Genomic DNA, 22,003 nt, shown 5'->3' with positions numbered 1-22,003 from the left:
TCACTCTTTCTTAGCCAGTACCAAATGGTTTTGATGACTGCTGCTTTATAATATAGTTTTAGGTTTGGTACAGCTATCTGGAAACATCTATTATGGGAACAACTGAATAGTGGCTGCTGGGTATTATGGGAGTCACCTACTAGTGGCTGCTGGGGAATCTAGTTCTGACCTGCAGAATAGATCCCTTCATGTGAGAGAATGGTAACAATTCAAGGAGATCGAGAGGCAGTTGCATTCTCTGACTTCTCTCCTCGTCACTTTAGCCTCCAGTTTATTTCATTCCCAATTCAAAAGCAACAACTGTCAATAAAAGCTGAGTTGCAATTCCTTCAAGTGTATTATGATTCACAGTTGTGGGGGCTTTCAGAGAATCGACCTGCCCCTTCGTACTTAGGCATGATTCTTAACAATCATCTTTTCCTTGATATTCTTGACCTTTTGTTCTTCCAGATGAATTTTATTATTTTTTCTAGTTCTGTAAAATGATGATTTAGCAGTTTAATTGATATGGCACTGAATAAGTAGACCAATTTAGGCAGAATTGTCATTTTTATTATATTAGTTCGGCCCAACCATGAATAACTGATATTTTTCCAGTTGTTTACATTGGACTTTATTTGTGTGAGAAGTGTTTTGTAATTGTGTTCATATAATTCTTGGGTTTGTTTTGGCAGGTAGACCCTCAAGTATTTTATTTTGTCTACAAGTTATTTTAAATAGAATTTCTCTTCTATCTCTTGCTGATGGAATTTGTCAGTAATATGTAGAATTGCATGAATTCTCAAAATTAAAAAGCTGTCTTTTTTTTTTTAAGCCGAATATCTAAGAATTGGATAGATCTTTTCACATTTCTATAATGATCTATTTATATTCGTGATTATAGCATAACCATGACATTTGGCCCCTCCTATCTCAGGTGAGATATGTCATGAGGGAATGACAGTACTACTTAAAAACTTGAAGCCTGGACAGTTGCTGTATCTTGCCAGATACTGAAGAGATCCGTGATAAAGTAACACTGTTTTAAAGACACTCAAAAATCATTTCAAGATATTTCAAAGGAAGCAAGACTTCAAAAGAACAGAAGAGACCTTATCAACTACTTTTATCAAAGAAAAAAAAAATGAGACATTAATTGCTGATCTCTATTCCTGCTTTCTCATCTCTATAAAAAATGTTTTTGTTAATGTTCTGTATATTTATCAGGAACATCTTTGATAAAAACTATGATAGGAGGAGACATCTTTCACAAATGATTTTCTCATTGCAGATTTTTTCATTCACAGAACTAAAAGCTACATTGCAGGAGATCCTGCTGTGTCTGTTTATAGATTTCAAAACATTCCACCCAAATGTTAAAATATTATAAGATTTTGTGACACATGACCATGGATAACTGTCCAAAAATATGCTGACTAGCAACTTCAAATGATATAAAAAACACTGATAAACATTTTCTAAGCTGCTTGATAGCAGTTTGAAAGATGTTCTAGAAAAAGTTGAAAAATTTTGCAAGAAAAGAAAATACATGAGATGTTAGTTTGATAATTTAGCTATTTAACAGAAGGACTATATAGGAAAGCTTAGTCCTTAGTGTATTTATAAGCAGAGGAGAAGGAAACAGAATGCAAGCGCAAGAGAAAGAGAGGATGATAATAGGTCAAGGTCTCATGGGAGGTTAGGGGTGGAAGGAATATTTGAAATCAATGTGCCATCCTGTTGGAATCGTTACAAAGTGTTAAGCCATTAGAGTTGATAGAGACAATAATTATCTAATTTGGCATAGTTCAATATGATTAATTTAATCTTAGAAGGAGATATTTTGGGCCAGAACTTGAAACAAGGTACTAAGTACAACTGATAGAAACAATGCTTATGTTCACACCTTTAGAGAGCTCATAAGTATCTAAGTATGAGTACTTATGTACTCATGTATGTGAACTAAGTTCACACGTTTGGGAGATTTCAGGGATTGGTATGGCTTAGAATGAGATAACCGAATTCACACCTCCCTTAGGGCCAGAGAGCAGATCATATATATATACCGGAAGCTCTTAGAGCTGAAGAGAGTTTTCTTGGGAACATTGACTGGAATCGGAGAGGAGCACTCTGGGAAGAAGCCCACAAGCCCTATCTTCAAGGCAAGAGATTCATTGCATCTTCCAACTTGGTGCTGGCTGGAGGCTGAAGAAAGCAGAGGCAGAAGCCAAGGACAAAACTGCAAGATCTCTTGGAACCGAGCAGAGAGATAGGCCTCTGAGCTAACCGGGATATATTGAAGGACCCAATAAAAGATCTGAACTCTTTTATCATCTGGCTGTGTTTTGGAAAAAGAACACCAACATTTTGGCGCCCAACGTGGGGCTGACAGGCCCTTTAGTGATTTCAGTGGAAAAGCCTCTGATCCTGATTTCACTGGAAAAGCTCCGATCCTGATTTCAGTAGAAAAGCCTCTGATGCTGATTTCAGTGGAAAAGCCTGTGACCCTGATCGAGTGGAAAAGTCTCCTCAACCCAGAAATTAGAGTGAGTACAACAAAGAAATTTTGTTAAAAGAATTAAAGTGGAATTTTAGCTAAGATGGGAAAGATGTTTAGAAAACAGCCTTCTGTTTCTGTACAAGGAAAATGTTTAGAGAGCATTGTCCAAGTTTTGGAAAGCCAAGGTTTGATTATAATTTTGGAACAGGTCACTGAACTTTTACAAACTGTTAAGAACATGTGTTCTTGTTTCTCTCTAGAGAAAGAATTGGATCTAGATGAATGGAACTTAGTAGGAGAGGATCTTTGTCAGTTCTGTAATAAAAATGGCCCTAACTCAATTTCTAAAGATATATTTAATACAACTGGCTATAAGAAGTTATTTAAGTGTTAAAATGAAAAAGAAGAAAGTGCCAACTAAACTAGATGATAAGCAGAAAAATTCAGATAAGAATGGAGTTAAATACAATTCTGAGTGTGATACTTCACAGCAGGAGGAATTAGATCATTCCTCATCTCATGACCCTCCCCCCTCATGGGTGGAAGAAGAAGAGAAAGGGAAAGAGGCAGAAACACAGTCAGCTTCTCCTGTGAAGCAGAATATGACAAGATTAGAAGAAGCATTAATTAAGGCAAAAAATGAAGGAGAAGATATATCTGATTTTATACATGCATATCCTGTGATTGACCCTTCAGGTCAAAAAGAGAGAAGATATACTCCTTTTAATTTGGAAAAAATTAAATATTTTAAAAAGGGTTGCACTCTTTATGGGGCTACATCATCTTATGTGAAGATGTTGCTAGATAATTTGTCTTATGAAATCTTAACCCCAAATGATTGGAAATCTATAGCGAGAACATGCTTAGAACCGGGACAAATTTTGTTGTGGCTTTCGGAGTTTAATGAATTATGTGTAGGATTCAAGCCCAATGCAATAGGCAAACAGGAACTATTGGACAAATCACTTTTGACCAACTAGCTGGTGAAGGTCAGTACAGAGAGAATTCAGAACAGATTTATTATCCCATACCAGTGTATGAGCAAATTTCTAAGGCTGCAATAAAAGCTTGGTGTTCTTCCCAGGACAAAAAGATCGAGGGGAAGCTTTCACAAAAATAGAGCAAGGTCCCAATGAACCTTTTGCAGATTTTGTGGGACATTTGCAAACAGCTGTAATCAGAACCATTGGAGATAATGCTGCTACAGAAATAATGACGAGACATCTGGCTAAGGAAAATGCCAATGAGATTTGCAAAAGAATTATATGGGGACTAGACAAAGATGCTCCGTTAGAGGAGATCATAAGATGCTCTGCCACAATGGACACAAATGCTTATTATACCCAAACTATGATGAACAGGGAGAGACAGGGTCCCTCTTGGCAAGGGACTTCTAGAGAAATTCGTCGATGTTTTCAGTGTGGAAAAGTTGGACATTTGAAAGCTCATTGTAGATATGGAGATAGAGTGAGAGGACAGGGTGAGAGAAAACCCAAAACCCCATGTCCAAAATGCAACTGAGGCTTTCACTGGGCCTCTGAATGTAGATTGACCCAGAGAAATGAGGGGCAGGGCCCAGCTCCTAAGTATCAATCAAAAGACAGGTGGGGCATGATAGCAGCTGAGGTTACACCTAGAGAGTCTTTAGAAATTCAGGACTCTGATGTCATCAACCAACAAAAAAGCAATCAGGATTATAGTTGGGGAGAATACAGGCCTTTTAATCAAACAGGGCAGTATTAACACAAGAGGAGACTGTTTCAGCAGGGATGATTGGATTTCTTGAGATGAAAAATTATTGATGAGACTATTGCAGTACTTCAGAGCTTACAGGAATTATTAGATTCCTGGCATATGAACTAATGGACAATGGATTTCTTTGGACTATTTTTATGACTTATGGAGACGTATAATTCTGTATGTTGATTGATGTTATGAAAAATTGTTTATTTCAAAGCTTACAAGAATTATTGAATTCCTGGCACATGAACTAATGGACAATGGGTTCCTTTTGGACTATTTTTAGGACTTATGGACATGTATAATGTTGTATGTTGATTCATGTTATGAAAAATTGTTTACCTCAAAGCTTACAGGAATCATTGGATTCGTGGCACATGAACTAATGGACGTGTAAATGTATAAATTCTCATGTTAATTCATATTGTTTGTTACATTACTACTAGCCTGTGTTATATTGCTATGTGCTTATGTAACTATGTATAATGCCTCCCATATTGGTGGATTTATGTACACCTTGTTTCATACCTGTTTCAAGTGAGCCCCTTTAGAAACCCCCTAATCTGATTTGATTTTCTATTTCCTTTGGTATTTTCATCTCCCTGAGATATCAGGGAAGGTGTGATCACCTTTTTGAAGTTCTCACTGCCTTAAGAAGTCAGGGAGGTCATGATTGCCTATGTTCTAAATCAAAAGAAAAGGGGAGATGTTGGAATCTTTACATAGTGTTAAGCTATTAGAGTTGATAGAGATAAAAATTATCTAATTTGGCATGGTTCAATATGATTGATTTGATCTTAGAAGGAGATATTTTGGGCCAGAACTTGAAACAAGGTACTAAGTACAACTGATAGAAATGATGCTTGTGTTCACACCTTTAGAGAGCTCATAAGTATCTAAGTACTCAATGGAGTTCACACGTTTGGGAGATTTCAGGGATTAGTATGGCTTAGTATGAGATATCCAAATTCACACCTCTCTTAGGGCCAGAGAGCACTCTGGGAGATAACCCAGAATCCCTCTCTCTCCAGAAGGAGGAGTTTCTCTTTGGGAGATCATATATATACAGGAAGCTCTTAGAGCTGAAGAGAGTTTTCTTGGGAACATTGACTGGAATCGGAGAGGAGCACTCTGGGAGGAAGCCCACAAACCCTATCTTCAAGGCAAGAGATTCATTGAATCTTCCAACTTGGTGCTGGCTGGAGGCTGAAGAAAGCAGAGGCAGAAGCCAAGAACAAAGCTGCAAGAATTCTTGGAACCAAGCAGAGAGATAAGCCTCTGAGCTAACCGGGCTATATTGAAGGACACAGTAAAAGATCTGAACTCTTTTATCACCTGGCTGTGTTTTGGAAAAAGAACACCAACACCATCCATTTTTAAGATTAGCAGGTTTAGTTAATTTGTAATGACAGCATTAATTACGGAGGAGTGTATAGATTGGGAAAAGTTTGTTTAAGTAGCTATGTGGAGAATAGGGTTATTGTGCAACAATAAGAAATTCATAAAGTTAGAAATAGAATGAGTTTGGAGGAGATCTCATCAGCATGATGTCATTACTTTTCTCAAGCATTCCTTTGTGGTCTAGGAATAAATAGAGAAAATATATGGTGAAGGTTTTCAAACTGATGTTGGGACTTTAAAACTTACTAGCATCTAATTTCTAAATATATGCTGCTAAGAATCATATCACTACCTTTGTATGCTGTTACTATATCAACAATAGTTTCTCTTGTGTTTTGATAGACTTTATTGAGACATTCGAAGAAATGAAGAATCAAGAATTAGAACGGAAGTCACAGATAGAATCCAACATTGTTGCACTATTGGAACACTGTAGCAGAGTAAGTACTGAGTGCTTTTGTTTTTCTCACTAGCCGTAGGCGATGATATCTCATCAAATATATTCCTCAAATAGAGTGACCATACTATCATCCTATGTTGCCTGCACAGCTTCCATAAGATCTCCTTGCATGTTCCATTAATTATTTCTCCCCAGGAAACTATTTGTTGAAGTTGGGGTAAGCAGTGCAGAGAAATTAGCCCATATAATTATAAAGCCATAAACAATATGCATATATGATGTCAATTCAGAGCCCTTATTAAAATTTAGTTCAGCAAATTTGTTAAATGTCTATATTATATATAAAGCTACAGCAACTCATGCTATTTTCTGAGGCATGAAGAAAGTTGTTATGTATCAATGGAGAGACTACTCAGAATTTGAATCACAAGTTGCTGAAATACTGAAGTGTGTGACAGATTTTCTTTTAGGCCTGGGAGAGACAAATATAACATAAGCTATATGGGAAGCTACATGGCACTAAATTATTGTGTAACTATAGTTTTGGGCCTGGAATCAGGATATTATGAATTTAAATTTGACCTCAGATGCTAACCATTTTTGTGACCCTGGATAGATGGTTTGTTCTTTCATTTGCCTAAGTTTCCTCATCTGATGAGAATAGCATCTACCGTGCAGGATTGTTGTGAGATTAATGAAATAATTGTAAAGGGCCAGTAACATTGTAAGCACTATATAAATGTTAATTATTATTTTAAAATATGCTTTTTATCCTCAAGCAACTTATAATCTAATAGGATTGAGATGGGCACATCTCTGATGGCAAAGCAAAATGCAGTGCATGTAAAAGAAAGGTCTGGAACACAAGAGGAGAGATTTCTAACTTAGGGGATCCAAGAGGAGTTGGAAACAGAATTGGACTTTGATGGAAAGGAAGAATTTTAACAGGTGTCAATTGAAGAGAAGCAGTCTATTTTAGGCATGGGAAAAGCAAGTGAGACAGAAGAAGCCAAGATGAAAACAGGAAAGAGTGGTCCAATTTGACTGGAATTTAGAGGAGAACACTTTTCATCATGATTCAGTCATGTATCAGTATATTCACACTTAGACCTTTCTGAATCATGGAATTGTACCATCTTCAAGATCATAAACTTTGATATTCAACTTTATTATCACAATACCCTTGTTCTTTGACTTCTCCCATTCTTAGTAACATGAACTCTGTTTGTCATGAATTCCACTCCCTTACTCTATTCTTGTTCTCCCAGTCCATATCTCCTTATCTATTTTCTCAGTTATCTTCATACCTAAGTTTGACCCTTATGATCTCTCACTCTCTCCAAGTTCTTTCCTTTTCACACCTGTTAATTCTCACCTCTTAGTTACTCTTACCATCTAATTTGTTTGCAGCTATTGAATATCCCTAGAAAAGATAATTAAATCAAGCTAATTCTGTCCTCTAAATTTGTTCAGGAGACAGCTATGATCTTAATACTGCTCACTAGATATATTCTGTTTTACCCATGCTGTACTTCATTTCATACAAGACTTTCCTGAATATTTTCCCTTTTTTTCAAGTTTCTAGCTGTATTACTGCCTTCCACAATTACAGTTCATAACTTGACCTCTTCACTGAGAAAATTGAAATTACATGGTCACCTTAATTTCTATCCTGTTGTTAGCAAAACTTCTTAGAGGTATCACTTGCTCCTTTCTACTCACCTTCAGTCCTACAAAAATAGTATTCTTACTCTTCAATAAAGGTAATACTGCTATCTGTACATGTGATCCCATTATTCCCAGAATCATGCTCCAACAATTATCTCCTTCCTTTTTTGAAAGATGTGTCAGGCTATGCAAGGGCCAATGTTGTCAAATTAATTATCCATGCATACGTTTTGAAAATAAAAAGTGTCATAAAAATTAAAAATAAATAAATAAATGAATGAATAAAAAAGAAAGATGTGTCAAATCTTTTTTTCCCATCTTTACACAGGAATAATTAGGTCTCTCTGAGTCCTGAGACTGTTTAAAATACTTTCCTAGATTATTTTAAACTACATGTAATTGCCTCCTATCTTCTATTTACCGTTTATAGCTGGCATTTTTATTTATCACCCACTCTCTTCTTTTTTAAAATTTATTATTTATTTTTAGGATTCTTTAAAAAAATTTTAATTCTAAATTCTTTTCCATAACTCCTCTCCCTCACCCATTGAAAAGGCAAGTAGTATGATCTTAATTAAATGTGACCCATTGTCTTCTCAAGCCATTGAAATTTGACCTGCTCCCAGCATTCTCCTGAAACTTCTCTCATCAGGGTCACTAGTCATCTCCTAATAACCAAATCCAGTAGCTTTTTTTGAGACTTCATTTTCCATAACTATTTACCTGTCTTTATACAAATTCTCTCATTCCTTGGTTCTCTCTTGATTCAATCCAAATTTTAGTCAACTGTGTTTCTTCCTTGTTTCCTTAGTGGATCTTCACTTAATCACTTTGTTAGAGCTCAGAAGAACTTTTGAAATCATCTAGTCCAGCCTAGAGAAAGGAAATGATTTATGTAAATTTATATGAGAAAGTAAATCCCACATAATGGAATTTGCACCCACTTCTTCTGATTCCAAATCCAATGTTATTCTTTAAAATATAATCAATTAAAATTCTGTCTTTGAATCTTGTGTCTTCTACCATTCTCTCTACCCTTTGAAAAATCTCATTTTCTCTTCTATATGCAGATGATTTTGAAAGATATGGTTTTAGCTTTTTGTTTCAAGACTTCTCTTCTGAATTTCAGACGTGTATCTCCAGACTTTCACAGGCTATAACTTCCTAATCAGAGTGTTGCCAAAACATCAGCTGGACAGATCTATTGCCAACTTTATTTTTCTCAAAAATTTGCTCTTCCTTATAACTTCAGTATTCTTATCAGTGGCACCTCTGAGTCTCTCATCTTTTAAGTCTTAGTGTTATCTCATCTCCCCTGCCCCCAATTTCCTTACCTCTAAAATAGCCTTTTTTTCCTCTCACATCCCTTGCCTCTTAAGTTTTTCAATTAGTCTTCCTACCTTCCAAGACAAAAACCTTGCCACTTTATCATATATTATTTTGTTTTAAAATTTTCTGCACATGGATCATATTTCCCTACTAAAATGTAAACTAGGAAGACAAGGACAATGTCTTATCTTTATTTTCTAGGTTTTTACACTTATTTTTCAATTCTAAACTTAAACACCAAATAAAGTAGCACATCCATCTAATAAGAAGCGGATTGTAAATGAAACTGCAAATCTCTTGTATGCATAGCTTTTTAAACTATGAAATAAGCTTAACATATAACTTTCATAGCAGTCCTACTTCTCTGATTCTTGCTGGCCTTCCTTCTGTTCTCTTTTATGAATTAGAACATGCATCAATGACTTTATTTTCTTTTTCTTTTGGGGGGATGGGAGGTTACTATATCATTATTCATTTCTTTCTCTCAAATTATAGAGTAGAAGAAAACAAACCCCTTGTAATGGGTAAACATTGTGAAGGAAAACAAATTCCCACATTGATTAAATCTGAAAATATATGTCTCATTCTGGATCATGCGCTCATCAAGTCTTATCAAGAAAGTTAAGTAGCATGTTTTAGTTTCAGTCCTCTAGAATTATGATTGATCATTGCATCCGAATGTTTTAAGTTTTTCAGAGTTGCTTTTCTTTATAATGTTGTTACTATTGTTTTCTTGGATCAGCACACTTTATTTTGTATTAGTTTATATAAGTTCCCTAGGATTTTTGGAAACAATCCCTTTCATCATTTCTATAAAGCAATAATATTCTTTTATTATTCATATACCATTATTTTTAGATCATTTTCTAATTTCTAAGCATTCTCATCCTTTACAATTTTTCTAAAAGTGCTGCCTTAAATATTTTTGTATATGTTGGTCCTTTTCCTCTTTCTTTGAGGAATAGGTTTAGTTGTGGTAGAATTTAGTGACTTTTTTTTTATCTGAGGCAGTTGGGGTTGAGTGACTTGCCCAAGGTAACACAGCTAGGAAGTGTTGTTTAATGTCTCAGACTAGATTTGAACTCGGGTCATCCTGACTTCAGGGATGATGCTCTATCGACTTTTTAGACATCATTTCAGATTGCTTTCCAGAGTGATTTTACAGCTTAACATGCTTTACAACTACACTAGCAGTATTTGTTTTCCTGTGGTTTCTCTAAAAACTGTCATTTTCTATTTTTTTGGTCAAAACTCTTTGTCAATCTGTCACCTCAGACTTCCTAAACTTTGTGTTTCTTTAATAAATAATGATTTGGAAAATTTTTTCTTATGATATGTAATAGCTTGGACTTTTTCCTTTTGAAAACTGCCAAAAACATTTGTCAGTTTGGAAATAGTTCTTATTTTTCTATATATTACATACCTAATCTTTTCTACTGATTGTCTTATCTATTTTTAAAACAGTATCAAATCATTTTAATAATTATTATCTTATAGTATGACTTAAGACCTGGTACTCTCAAGTTCCCTTCTCACTTAAAAAAATATTATTTCCCTTGAGATACTTGGCTTTTTTGTTTCTTCAGATAAATTTAATTAATTTTTTTTCTATCTCTATAAACTAATCCTTTGGAATTTTGATTGGTATGGCACCAAATAAGTAAATTAGGTAATGTTGTGATTTTTATTACCTGGATATAGTTTACCCATAAACATTAATATTTCTCTAGTGATTTATTTCTGTTCCTGAGTATTTTTAATTAGGTATGTGTTTGTCTTAGGAGGTAAATACCCAAATATATTATACATATCTATATTTATTTTAAATGGACTTTCATCTTTCTATGTCTTCCTGCTAAGTTTTGTTGATATATACAGATGTGATGACAATTTATGTGCACTTATTTTTTAACTTGTAATTGGACTGGAGTTGTTCAGTTAAATTTTAGTTGACTCTTTTGAGTTTTCTACATAGATTATCATTTCATCTGCAAAAAGCAAATAGTTTTGTTTCCTCTTTTTTTATTATTTCTTCATCTTGTGTAATGCCTATTATGTAATTCCATAACTCTGTCACCTAATAGTGGTGATAATAGATATCCCAGCTTTACCTCTAATCTAATTGATGAGAATGCTAACCTCTCTCTATTACATATAAATGTTGGCGCTCAATTTTAAACATACTATTTACCATATTAAAGAAAGTTCATGGATTCCTGTGTTTCTAGAGTATTTTTTAAACAAAGTGAATTTTGTCAGAAGCTTTTTCTGAATCTCTGTATATAATCGTGCCTTTATTTTTGTCATTAATAATTTCTATTATATTTCTAATTTTCCCTGTTATGAACCAATCTTGCATTTTCTGGTGTGAGTCAAATCTAGTCAGAAAATATCATATCTTTAATATGTTTAACTTCTTGGTTAACATTTTATTTTATTTTTTTGTCAGTTTTCATTACAGAAAGTGACCTATAATTTCTTTCTCTATTAGAAAATTAATTGGTTCAGGTATTAGGACCATATTTCTATCATAGAAAGAGTTTCTACAGATACTCTTTTCTTCTTTTTTTTACTTTATATAATATTGGTTTTAATTTTCTCTGTTTGATAGTTTTAACTTGTAAATCATAAGGGTCCTGGGAATGACACATCTATGATTTCTGTTTCCCTGTAATAGTGTCTTAAGAGTGCTCTATTCTATGTATGTACTGTAATGGTGTCTAAGGTTGCTCTATTCTCTGTATGTTCTTTTAAATGTTGACTGAATTGAATAATCTGAGATATGACTAGACGTTTTGAGGGCAAGCATATTTGGAGGAAAATGAGATCTTTTTTTTTAATATCCAGATAGAAATGCTTAGCAGAAATTTAGAAATGTAGGACTAGAACTAAATGTGTAATCAAGTATTTATTAAGTATCTGTTATGCACCAAGCACCTTGCCCAGGCATTGGGACATAAATATATAAAAAGAAAACTCAAGAAGTTTATATTAAGGAAGACATGTCAGATATAGATAGAAATTCAAAATAGCTATAAAGCAAATTGAAGGTCATTTTGTTCAGGAGGATTAAGAATGGTCTCAAGTAGAGATTGACTCTTCTATTGAACTTTGAAGGAGGCTTAAGCAATTTCACAGTTGAAGATGAGTAGGTAGGTAAATAAACAAGGATAGATGAAATAGCATATAGGAAGAGCAACAGGTCTTTAAGAGGAAGTATAGGGAAAGTCTAATGCAATAGATTTTTTAAATTAGTTGTCACACACTTGTGTGGAAATAAGAGCTAAAAGGGAATATATTATTATAATATTAATTGTCCATAACTTGGTAATATTGATCCTGACATGTGAGAATTGGTTAAATAGAATGGTGAAGTTAAAAGGTTAAATGGAAATACAAGAAAATGGGGCTGCTAGGTGGCACAGTGGATAGAGCATCAGCCCTGAAGTCAGGAGGACCCGAGTTCAAATGTGGTCTCAGACACTTAACACTTCCTGGCTATGTGACCCTGGGCAAGTCACTTAACCCCAATTGCCTCAGGCATGGGAGGGGGAGAAAAAACATAAGAAAATCATAGAGGCCAGAGGATAGAGAAAAATTATCGTTAAAATGGCACATCACTGGGTAAAGATTAGTTATAAAAGGAAATTAAGCCTGAACAGAGTAGGTAAAGTTCACAGTGAAATCAGGAAGCATGTAAAAAAAGTAGAAAGAAATGAAAGGATAGATGATTTTAGTCAAAGAATGAAATCTTGGTTTCAAGATCTTGAAATAGTAATTTTAGAAAATATTGAGTACTAAAGTATGACAGCCTGATCGGTGGCTGAAGTAGAATAAAGATCAATCCTTCAACAAGTTTTTATTAAGCTCTTGGAATGAATGAAATACTATATTAGATGTTGAAAATACAAATGCAATGAATAAAACAATCCTCTCAAGGAGCTTCTGTTTGTCATTAGGAGAGACAACAAGGACTTACAGAATAAATATTTAAAAATAAATTATATAAAGTTATTAAATATAAGGTAATTTGAGAAGGATGACATTAGCAGATGAGGAGAGGATAGTAAACAGTGTTAAATGCAGCAGATACATTTGAAATCTGAAAAGAAAAAAATTCCATTTTGGCCATTAAAAGTTATTTTGGGGAAAGCATTTCAGTCACTGATAAAGTTACAAATCAGATTGCAAACAATTGAGGAATAAATGAAAAGAGAAGTAGAAGCAGTGTGCAAACAGCTTTTTCTAGGAGTTTAACTCTCAAGAAGAAGACACATAGGATGATAGCTTGAGTGTTCAGTAGAGTTTAATGGGGAAAAAAATTAAGAATGGGAGGAAATGGGCATGTTTTTAGGGATAGAATTAATAGTTAAGGAAGAGATTGAAGATTAAGGGATAAGAGGGGAGGTGACTGAGATTGTAATTTGTAGAAGATGGGAGTGAATGAGAGATCATAAGCAAATTTAAATGAGTCGGCTTTGGCAAGGAGGAGAGAGAGGGGATGATATCTAAGGGTCTTGAGATGAAGAGAAAGAACTCATATTTGAATTAATTTTCTCAGTAAAGAGGTGATATCCTCATTTTGAGAAGGGAAGAGAATGAAAAAAGGTATGGAAGATTTAAAGAAAAAAGTTTTAGAAAAACTTTTTTAGGAAATAAGGGGACCAACCAAGAACAAAAAGTTAGCATTTTTGCAGTAAAGGTCAAGTTAAAAATGAATAACATAAAATTATAATAAGTTCTGTTAAATATGCTACTGTGATTTCCTTTAGCTCAAGGAATAGAAGAGGCAGATGGTTGGAGTATTCCTGGCTTAGTTTTGGCAAGGTGTGACTGCTGATAAGATGATAAAAATCATAGGAATCTGGAAGTTCCAGAAATTATGAAGATGCCACTTCTTATACCTACCCATCATAATTCTTTGAACCTTCAAAGTAGTATGACTCCCATATCCATTCTACTTCAACCATTCACCAAAATGCCCATACCTGAAAATGTACCAAAAATAAACCCCATTATTATATCTCAATATATTAAACATGTGACAGAATCCCTGTGACCAATAGTCACCTTTCCTTTTATTTCTCTCACATTCTTATTCTTTACTCTAAAGCATACCCTAATCATTCAAGAAATATTAATTGAACTAGTTCTATGCTAGGAATTATGAGAGTACAAAAGATATATTATATGCATTCTTTCCTAAGGACATTACCAATCAATTTACAGAAATTGATGAAAAAATCTTAAATTAAACTCTTCAAATAGATTAATTGAATTTTATTCTTTGTTTCTGCTCTTTAGTATGTAGCCCCTTCAAATAAACATGATCATAAAAGTAAAACAAAGAAAGAAAAATAGGAAAAGAAAAGCAATCTTTTTTAAATTAAAACTTTATTGAAATATTTTGATACTTCTATCATAGTATAATAGAATCTAAGAGTTGAAAGGAACTTTTGAGATTATCTATTCCAGGTTTTTTTTTTAATATAGTTTTGTGGGTTTTGGTTTTTTTTAATAATTTGGGCAACTCTGGCTGTCTTCCTTTAGTTTATTCAGTAAGTAGAAGAACCAGTAATAGAATATGTATCTTATTTACTAAAAACTTGCTCATTCTTTTAAAAAAGAAAATCTGATCAAAATGGTCTTTAAAAGTATTTTAAGTTACTTATAAAAGTAAAGAGTACTTATAAGAGACAATTCAGGTTAATTTTCCCATTATTTTCTTTTAGAATATAAATCATATGAAACAAATATCTTCTATCACTAATCAAGAACTGAAGATGATGCAAGAAGACCTCAATTTCAAATCCACTGAAATGCAGAAATCACAAAGTACTGCCAGAAATTTAACTTCAGGTAAAAAAAAAACACAAATAAACAACTGATTTTCATATTCTCTCTCCTAACTGATGTGTCCAAGGTAAGATGACTCTAGGATCTTCCTGGCTGCAAACTAAATTCTCTGTCCACTGTGTTGTATTGCCTTTTTACATAGGAATTTATTAATAGAAAACATTATTTTATTCCCACTTTAGAAGTGCTTGACTAATGATGCATCTTTCTGTATTAGAAATGCCAAACTGGGGCAGCTAGATGGCGCAGTAGATAGAGCACCAGCCCTAAAGTCAGTAGGACCTGAGTTCAAATTTGGTCTCAGACCAAACATTTCCTAGCTGTGTGACTGTGGGCAAAAAAAAAAAAAAAAAGAAATGACTAACTGCCTTTTTTTGACATGGTAGAATTTCAGTGAACTTCTTGGTGAAATTATTTTGTACCATTTATGAAGACTTAGCTTTGGTATTCATGACCCCTGAAACTGGATTTACCTTTATCTTTTTTTAAAACTCTTTTTTAAAATTTCCTTTATAAGAAAAAAAACAAAATAGAAAAATAAAGATAGAGGGGAAAAAAAAAAAAAAAAAAAAAACAGAAACCAAAGACATCATCATGTACCCAGAAGAAAGGATTCAAAATAAATAACAATAAATTTCCATCTCAAGAAAGTTTATACAATAATAGAACATTGTATTCATAACTGTTCATGGGTTGTTTTTGGGGTTTTTTTTTGCTTCCTTAGAGATTTTCTTTTGTTCTTTTCTATGCACTTTTTATTTTATTCTTTTTTCCTCTTTATTCCCCACTCTTCCACAGAGACTTTAGTTAAGTATGTATACACATACACACACACACACACACACACACACACACACACACACACATATATGCATATACACATAAAACAATATGAATGTGACTGACAATAATGTAGATTTCTCTCTTGACTGAAATTTTTTTGTTTGATTTTATCTAAAGTCAACTTATTACTACCTCTACTTTCTCTACTTTTTTTTTTCTAATAAATTCTACTCTTGATCATTCTTTGTGTATATTTCTTATTTCCCATCCCTGTTAACTTTTCTACTTTACTTCTGCTTGTTAACTTGACACTTCTATCCCTCCTTTATCTTCTTACTCTACCTTTTTCCTTCTCCTTTATTCTATTCCTTTTAACCAGCTCACCTTATCCCATTCCCATTAATCTAAACACTCTTCTATACCCCACCTTATACCACTTCCCCTACTTTCCTGCTCTCTTTATCCCTTTCCCATTAATCTATACATCTTATACTACTCCTCACACTTCTATATCCCACCCTATCCTATTCCTTCTGATTTATCTTTATCTTAACTAGGAGTCTTGTTTGTAAAAATTTTAATTAGAAATGGAAATTATAATATACAGGACTGATGCTTCCGTAGTTTTGTCTATGTATGCCTGTTGACAATTATATCAGTAATGATTGGATTTAGAGTCGGCTAAGGTGGTTAGGTCCAACCTTGCAGCCAGAAAGGTCTGGGTTGAACTGTAGCTTCAGAAAAGTTCCAGTTTTATGACCCTGCCCAGATCACTTCACACGTCTCCCATTTGTAAAATGAGTTTATACTCCTGTTTCACAGGGTTATTATAAGGATTACATAAGATAACATAAAAAAAATTTTGCAAACCTTAAAATGCTGTATTGGTGTTAGTGCTTACCACTAATAGCTAATCATAATGATACTAATAGCTAAAATAGCAATAATAATTGCTGTACAGCCATACTCATAATTAATATCTAATTGCTATTAATGGTTAACTAATGAACATCTATGATTAATGACTGATAGAACTGGATTTCTGCTAGGTAGAAAAGAAGACATGGGAAGAATTAGCAAAAATTTGACAAGATAAAAATGAGCTTAGATTTTTAAAAAAAGTTATGCAAAACTGGTTAAATTCATGCATATTATTCATGAAATAGACATAATACAGGATTTAATAAATTTGTTGCATTATATTAGTAAAAATTGTATTTAGATATATTATAGATACATGATTGCATGTAACTAAATATGTTTATTTTTTTCCTTATCCTTCTATTTTATCTCCAGAATGCAATACAGTATATAGTAAAGCCTTAAAAATTATTGTAACATGTGGAGTGTTAAGGTTTTCCATATTTTCATTAATTTATTTGTTGGAATTATTTTCCAGGAAGTAGAAAAGGCAAATGACAACTTTGCTGTTTGTGTATTATATTGTAAAATATATATTGTCCTAAATATAAGCAGATAAACGAACTATATATTGGAATAATTCCTCTAAGCTCACACTTTTAAACTTCACTTATTCTCATAGATTGGGTCCCCAGAAGGTCACTACTACTTCTCCTCTTAGAGTTTTATAGGTTGCAGGTAATTTTCTAATAGGGTTTAGCTTGAAGCCTCTTTCCATAAGGTTTCTTTGATTACCAGTCGTCCAAACTTAAATAGCTTTTGCAAAGGGATATTTACTGAGATGGTACAGTAAAGATAATTAGTACAAAAATATCCTTCAAAAATTCTGAGAAATAATCCTTTCACATGTACATGCAGAGTTTGGGGAAATGTGTGCTGAATCTTAAAGAGCACATGTAACAAAGGGATAATTCAACTCCAGCTTGAATAAAAAATTTTTTTTCAATTTGTATAAAATTCTCATGAAGTTTACACTTACATTTGTTATAGCTCTTTGCTGGGCTCCAATGGTTGCTTCTTCTATAGCATCTTACAGTTGCTTCTAGATTGTTCTTGGCTGTTGATATAGATATTGCTTCATCCAGTGCTATTCTTGAGATACTGCTAACAACAATGATGGGCAATCCAGGCTTTCAGCCTCTTCCCTAGTCCAAATAGGGCCTACCTGGAGTTATACCATTACTAAGGAGGCTTGCTATTAGAATGTTTGATTATGAAGTGACTTGTTGTTTTAGCCAATTCCACAAGGGCATAATTGATTCATTTCAACCAAGAAGAAGAAACTTGTGACATCAGGTGCTTTCAATTCATACCTAGTTTATACCTTCTATTGATTCTGTAAGTCATTTTTAAAAAGTCTGAATATAAATCCTCCTGGATACAATATATCTGTACAGATAATTCATATATATACATATATATGTTAGGATTCTTACAAGATGCTAAGTAAGTGAAATTGAGGAGACAGTGGTTAAATCTAGTTTAGCATTGATTTAATCCTACAACAAATAATGGTTTCTTAGTGATATAATGATATTCAGTATGGCACATATAAGGAGGAGCTGTCAAGGCCAGAAAAGACAAACCAACTAGAAGCTTTCTGAGGCTGAGACAGAGTCATTCCATTTTCCACCTTTGTGCTGGCTGGAGGCTGAAGTTGGCAGAGGCAAAAGACTAGTGGCAGGAGCTCTCAGAACCAAGGAGAGAGATAGGCCTCTAAGAAAGCTAATCGAGTAGATGGAAGGAGACAAGTCTTTGAAGGAGACAGTAAAGGATTTGGACTTAATTCCTGGCTGCATTTGGGGTGATTACTCTAAAATCTTCTGGGCTGCTCCCAGAAGCCCTCCAAGAAACCTGCTCCCAAAGAACATTATATTTTAGAGAAGAATATTACATATATATATATATATATATATATATATATAATTGATGCATTGTTGGTGGAGTTGTGAACGAATCCAACCATTTTGGAGAGTAGTTTGTTTGTTTGTTTGTTTGTTTTTTGCTGAGGCATTTGGGATGAAATGACTTGCCCAGGTCACAGAGCTGGGAAATGTTAAGTGTCTGAGATCAGATTTGAACTCAGGTCCTGGTGCTCTATCCACTGCTCCACCTAGCTGCCCTGATTCTTATGTTCTTTATCTAGACCTAACACCTCTCCCGTTGCCAAAGGGACATTTTGAACTAAGGGTCTTGTAGCTATTTAAACTTAGAATATCCAAAACTGAATTCATTCTCTTTCCCTCCCCCAAATTTTCCCCCAAATATTTCCCACTTCCCAACTTTTATATTATAATGGAGGGCATCACTATTCTTCCTTCATCCATTATCACAAACTAATTATTACTTTTGACTTCTTGCTCTCTCTCACCTCCCATATCCAATCTATATTGCAAGGACCTATCAGTTTTACTTTCATGACATCTCTTATATGTATATGCCCTTTTCTCCTTTTACACTGCCACCATCCTAGTATAAGTGTTTACTTCATACTTGGACTACTATAATAGCTATCAGGTTTGTTTGTCTGCCTAAAGTCTCCTTCCACTCTATCAATTGCCCAATGACCAAAAGTGGTCATCATTTTACACACCCCTACTTCTTCCCAGTCTTCACTTCCTGCCATCTATTAGGACTCAGTAAAGTCTCTCCTTCTGTAAGAACATCATTAACATTTTTGAAGGGTTTTAGATCATATGTAGAGGCACAAAAAATCTATTACAATAGAGGGTAAGAAGGGAGGTGGATGAGCATTGTCTGAAGTTTAATTTCATCAGCTACAAAAAGGAATAACATAGACACTCAGTTGGGTATAGAAATTTATCATTTCTTATACGAAAGTAGGAGGAGAAAAGGGAAAGAGAAAGGAGGGGTTGTATAGAAGAGAACAGAAGCAGTAGGAGAAAAGGGTAAGAGAAGAAAGGGAGGGGTAACAGAAGGGAGGGCATGGTCAGAAGTAACATGCTGGCAAGGAGTGACGGTGAAAATAGAAAAAAGTATAAATAAGGGAGGCAGTAGAATAAAGTGATAAATGTGAATAAGATGAACTCTTTCATAAACTAGATGCAAGTATCAGAGTGGATTAAAAACTAGAATCCTACAATATGATGTTTACAAAAAACACATTTCAAACAGAGTACACAGAATACACAGTAAAGGTAAAAAAGTTGAAGCAGAATGATATGCTTCACTGGAAATTGAATGGATGCCCATCAATTGGAGAATGGTTGGGTAAATTGTGGTATATGAATGTTATGGAATATTATTGTTCTGTAAGAAATGATCAGCAGGATGAATACAGAAAGGCTTGCAAAGACTTACATGAACTGATGTTGAGTGAAATGAGCAGAACCAGGAGATCATTATACACTTCAACAACAATACTATATGAGGATATATTCTGATGGAAGTGGATATCTTCGACAATGAGAAGATCCAGTTCAGTTCTAATTGATCAATGATGGACAGAATCAGCTACATTCAGAGGAAGAACACTGGGAAATGAATGTGGACTACTTGCATTTTTGTTTTTCTTCCCAGGTTATTTTTACCTTCTGAATGCGATTTTTCTTGTGCAACAAGAGAACTGTACAGCTCTGTATACATATATTGTATTTAAGATATACTTTAACATGTTTAACATGTATGAAATTGCTTGCCATCTAGGGGAGGGGATGGAGGGAGGGAGGGGAAAAGTTAGAACAGAAGTGAGTGCAAGAGACAATGTTGGAAAATTACCCATGTTTATGTTTTGTCAATAAAAAGCTGTAATTAAAAAAAAAAAATGATATGTTTCAGCTTAAGTAAAAAAAAAAAAAAAAGCAGAGGTAGCTATCATGATCTCAGGCAATGCAAAAGCAAAACTAAGATTTGATTAAAAGGAATAATGAAGGAAAATACATTATGCTAAAAGGCACCATAGACAATGAAGTAATCTCAGTATTAAACATCTCTGCACCAACAAGTGTAGCATCCAAATTCTTAGAGGAGAAGGTATGTCAATTACAGGAAGAAATAGACAGCAGAACTTTACTAGTAGAGGACCTCAGCCTTCTCCTCTTAGAATTAGATAAGTCTAAAGACAAAATAAGAAAAAAGTTAAAGAGGTGAATAAATCTTAGGAAATTTATATATGATAGATCTCTGGAAAAAATTGAAAGAAAATAGGGAAAAAATACGCATTTTTCTCAGCAGTATAGGCACCTACACAAAAAATGACTCTATTAGGGCATAAAAACCTCACAGTCAAATGCAGAAAATTAAATGCATCCTTTTCAGATCATGATGCAATAAAAATTACATGCTATAAAGAGGTGTGGAAAGACTAAAAACTAATTGGAAATTAAGCAACCTTTAACAGTTTAATTTTAATCCTAAAGATAATAATAAAGCATAGAAATAATTTTATCTAAGAGAATGATGATGATGACACAACACACCAAAACTCATAGAATGCAACAAAAGCAATTTTTAGGAGAAATTTTATATCTAAGTGTTTATATGAATAAAATAGAGATCAGTGAATTGGGCATGCAACTAAAAAAGCTAGAAAAAGAACATGTTTTTTTAAACCTGATTAAATACCAAATTAGAAATTCTGAAAATTGAAAGGGAGATTAATAAAATTGAAAGAAAACTATTGAAATAGGAGTTGGTTTTATGGGAAAAAAACAATTAATTAGATAAAACTTAGGTTAATTTGATTAGAAAAAGGAAAGAAGAAAACCATATTACTAGTATCAAAAATGAAAAGGGTGAATTTACCATCGATAAAGAGGAAATTCAAGCAATAATTGGGAACTATTTTGCCAAATTGTATGCCAGTAAATCTGGCAATCTAAATGAAATGGATGAATATTTATAAAAATACATAAATTGCTCATTTTAACAGAAGAGGAAATAAAATACTTAAAATCCATTTTAGAAAAAGTAAATGAACAAGCCATCAATGAAATCCCTCAGATTAAATTAAATTGAATCCCTAAAATATCTCCAGGGCCAGATGGATTTACAAGTGAATTCTACCAAACATTTAAAGAACAAGTAATTATAATACTATATAAACTCTTTGGGAAAATGGGCAAAGAAGTCCTGTCAAATTCCTTTTATGATAAAAATATGATGTATTGGTACCTAAACCAAAATGATCCAGAACAAAGAAAATTATAGATTAATTTCCCTCATGAATATTGATGCAAGAATCTTAAATATTATCAAAGAGATTATAGCAATTTATCACTAAGATACACTATGCCCAAGTGGGACTTACATTAAAAATGTAAGACTAGTTCAGTATCAGAAAAACTTTTGACATAATTGACCATATCAATAACAAAATTAACAGAAATCATATGATTATCTCAATAAATGTAGAAAGCAAACTAGCCCTCATTCCTAATAAAAACACTGGAGAATATAGGAATAGA

General features: G+C 33.6%; 1 protein-coding gene across 5 annotated transcripts in view; it reads left to right on the top strand.

Annotated features, from left to right (window-relative positions):
* Positions 1-22,003, top strand: part of IFT74 (intraflagellar transport 74) — a 229,399-nt gene that overhangs the window by 178,072 nt on the left and 29,324 nt on the right. For 4 of the 5 annotated variants that reach the window (XM_031943358.1, XM_031943364.1, XM_031943353.1 and 1 more), the window contains 2 exons: positions 5,963-6,060; positions 14,750-14,876. In XM_031943358.1, coding sequence (XP_031799218.1) covers positions 5,963-6,060; positions 14,750-14,876 — 225 coding nt within the window. Of the gene's footprint in view, positions 1-5,962; positions 6,061-9,512; positions 9,654-14,749; positions 14,877-22,003 lie in introns of those variants that run through there. The other variant, XM_031943367.1, reaches the window with a different exon arrangement.

Source organism: Sarcophilus harrisii, chromosome 1, assembly GCF_902635505.1.
Source record: "Sarcophilus harrisii chromosome 1, mSarHar1.11, whole genome shotgun sequence".
Lineage (NCBI taxonomy): Eukaryota > Metazoa > Chordata > Mammalia > Dasyuromorphia > Dasyuridae > Sarcophilus > Sarcophilus harrisii.
This window is presented reverse-complemented; position numbering and strand designations above follow the sequence as displayed.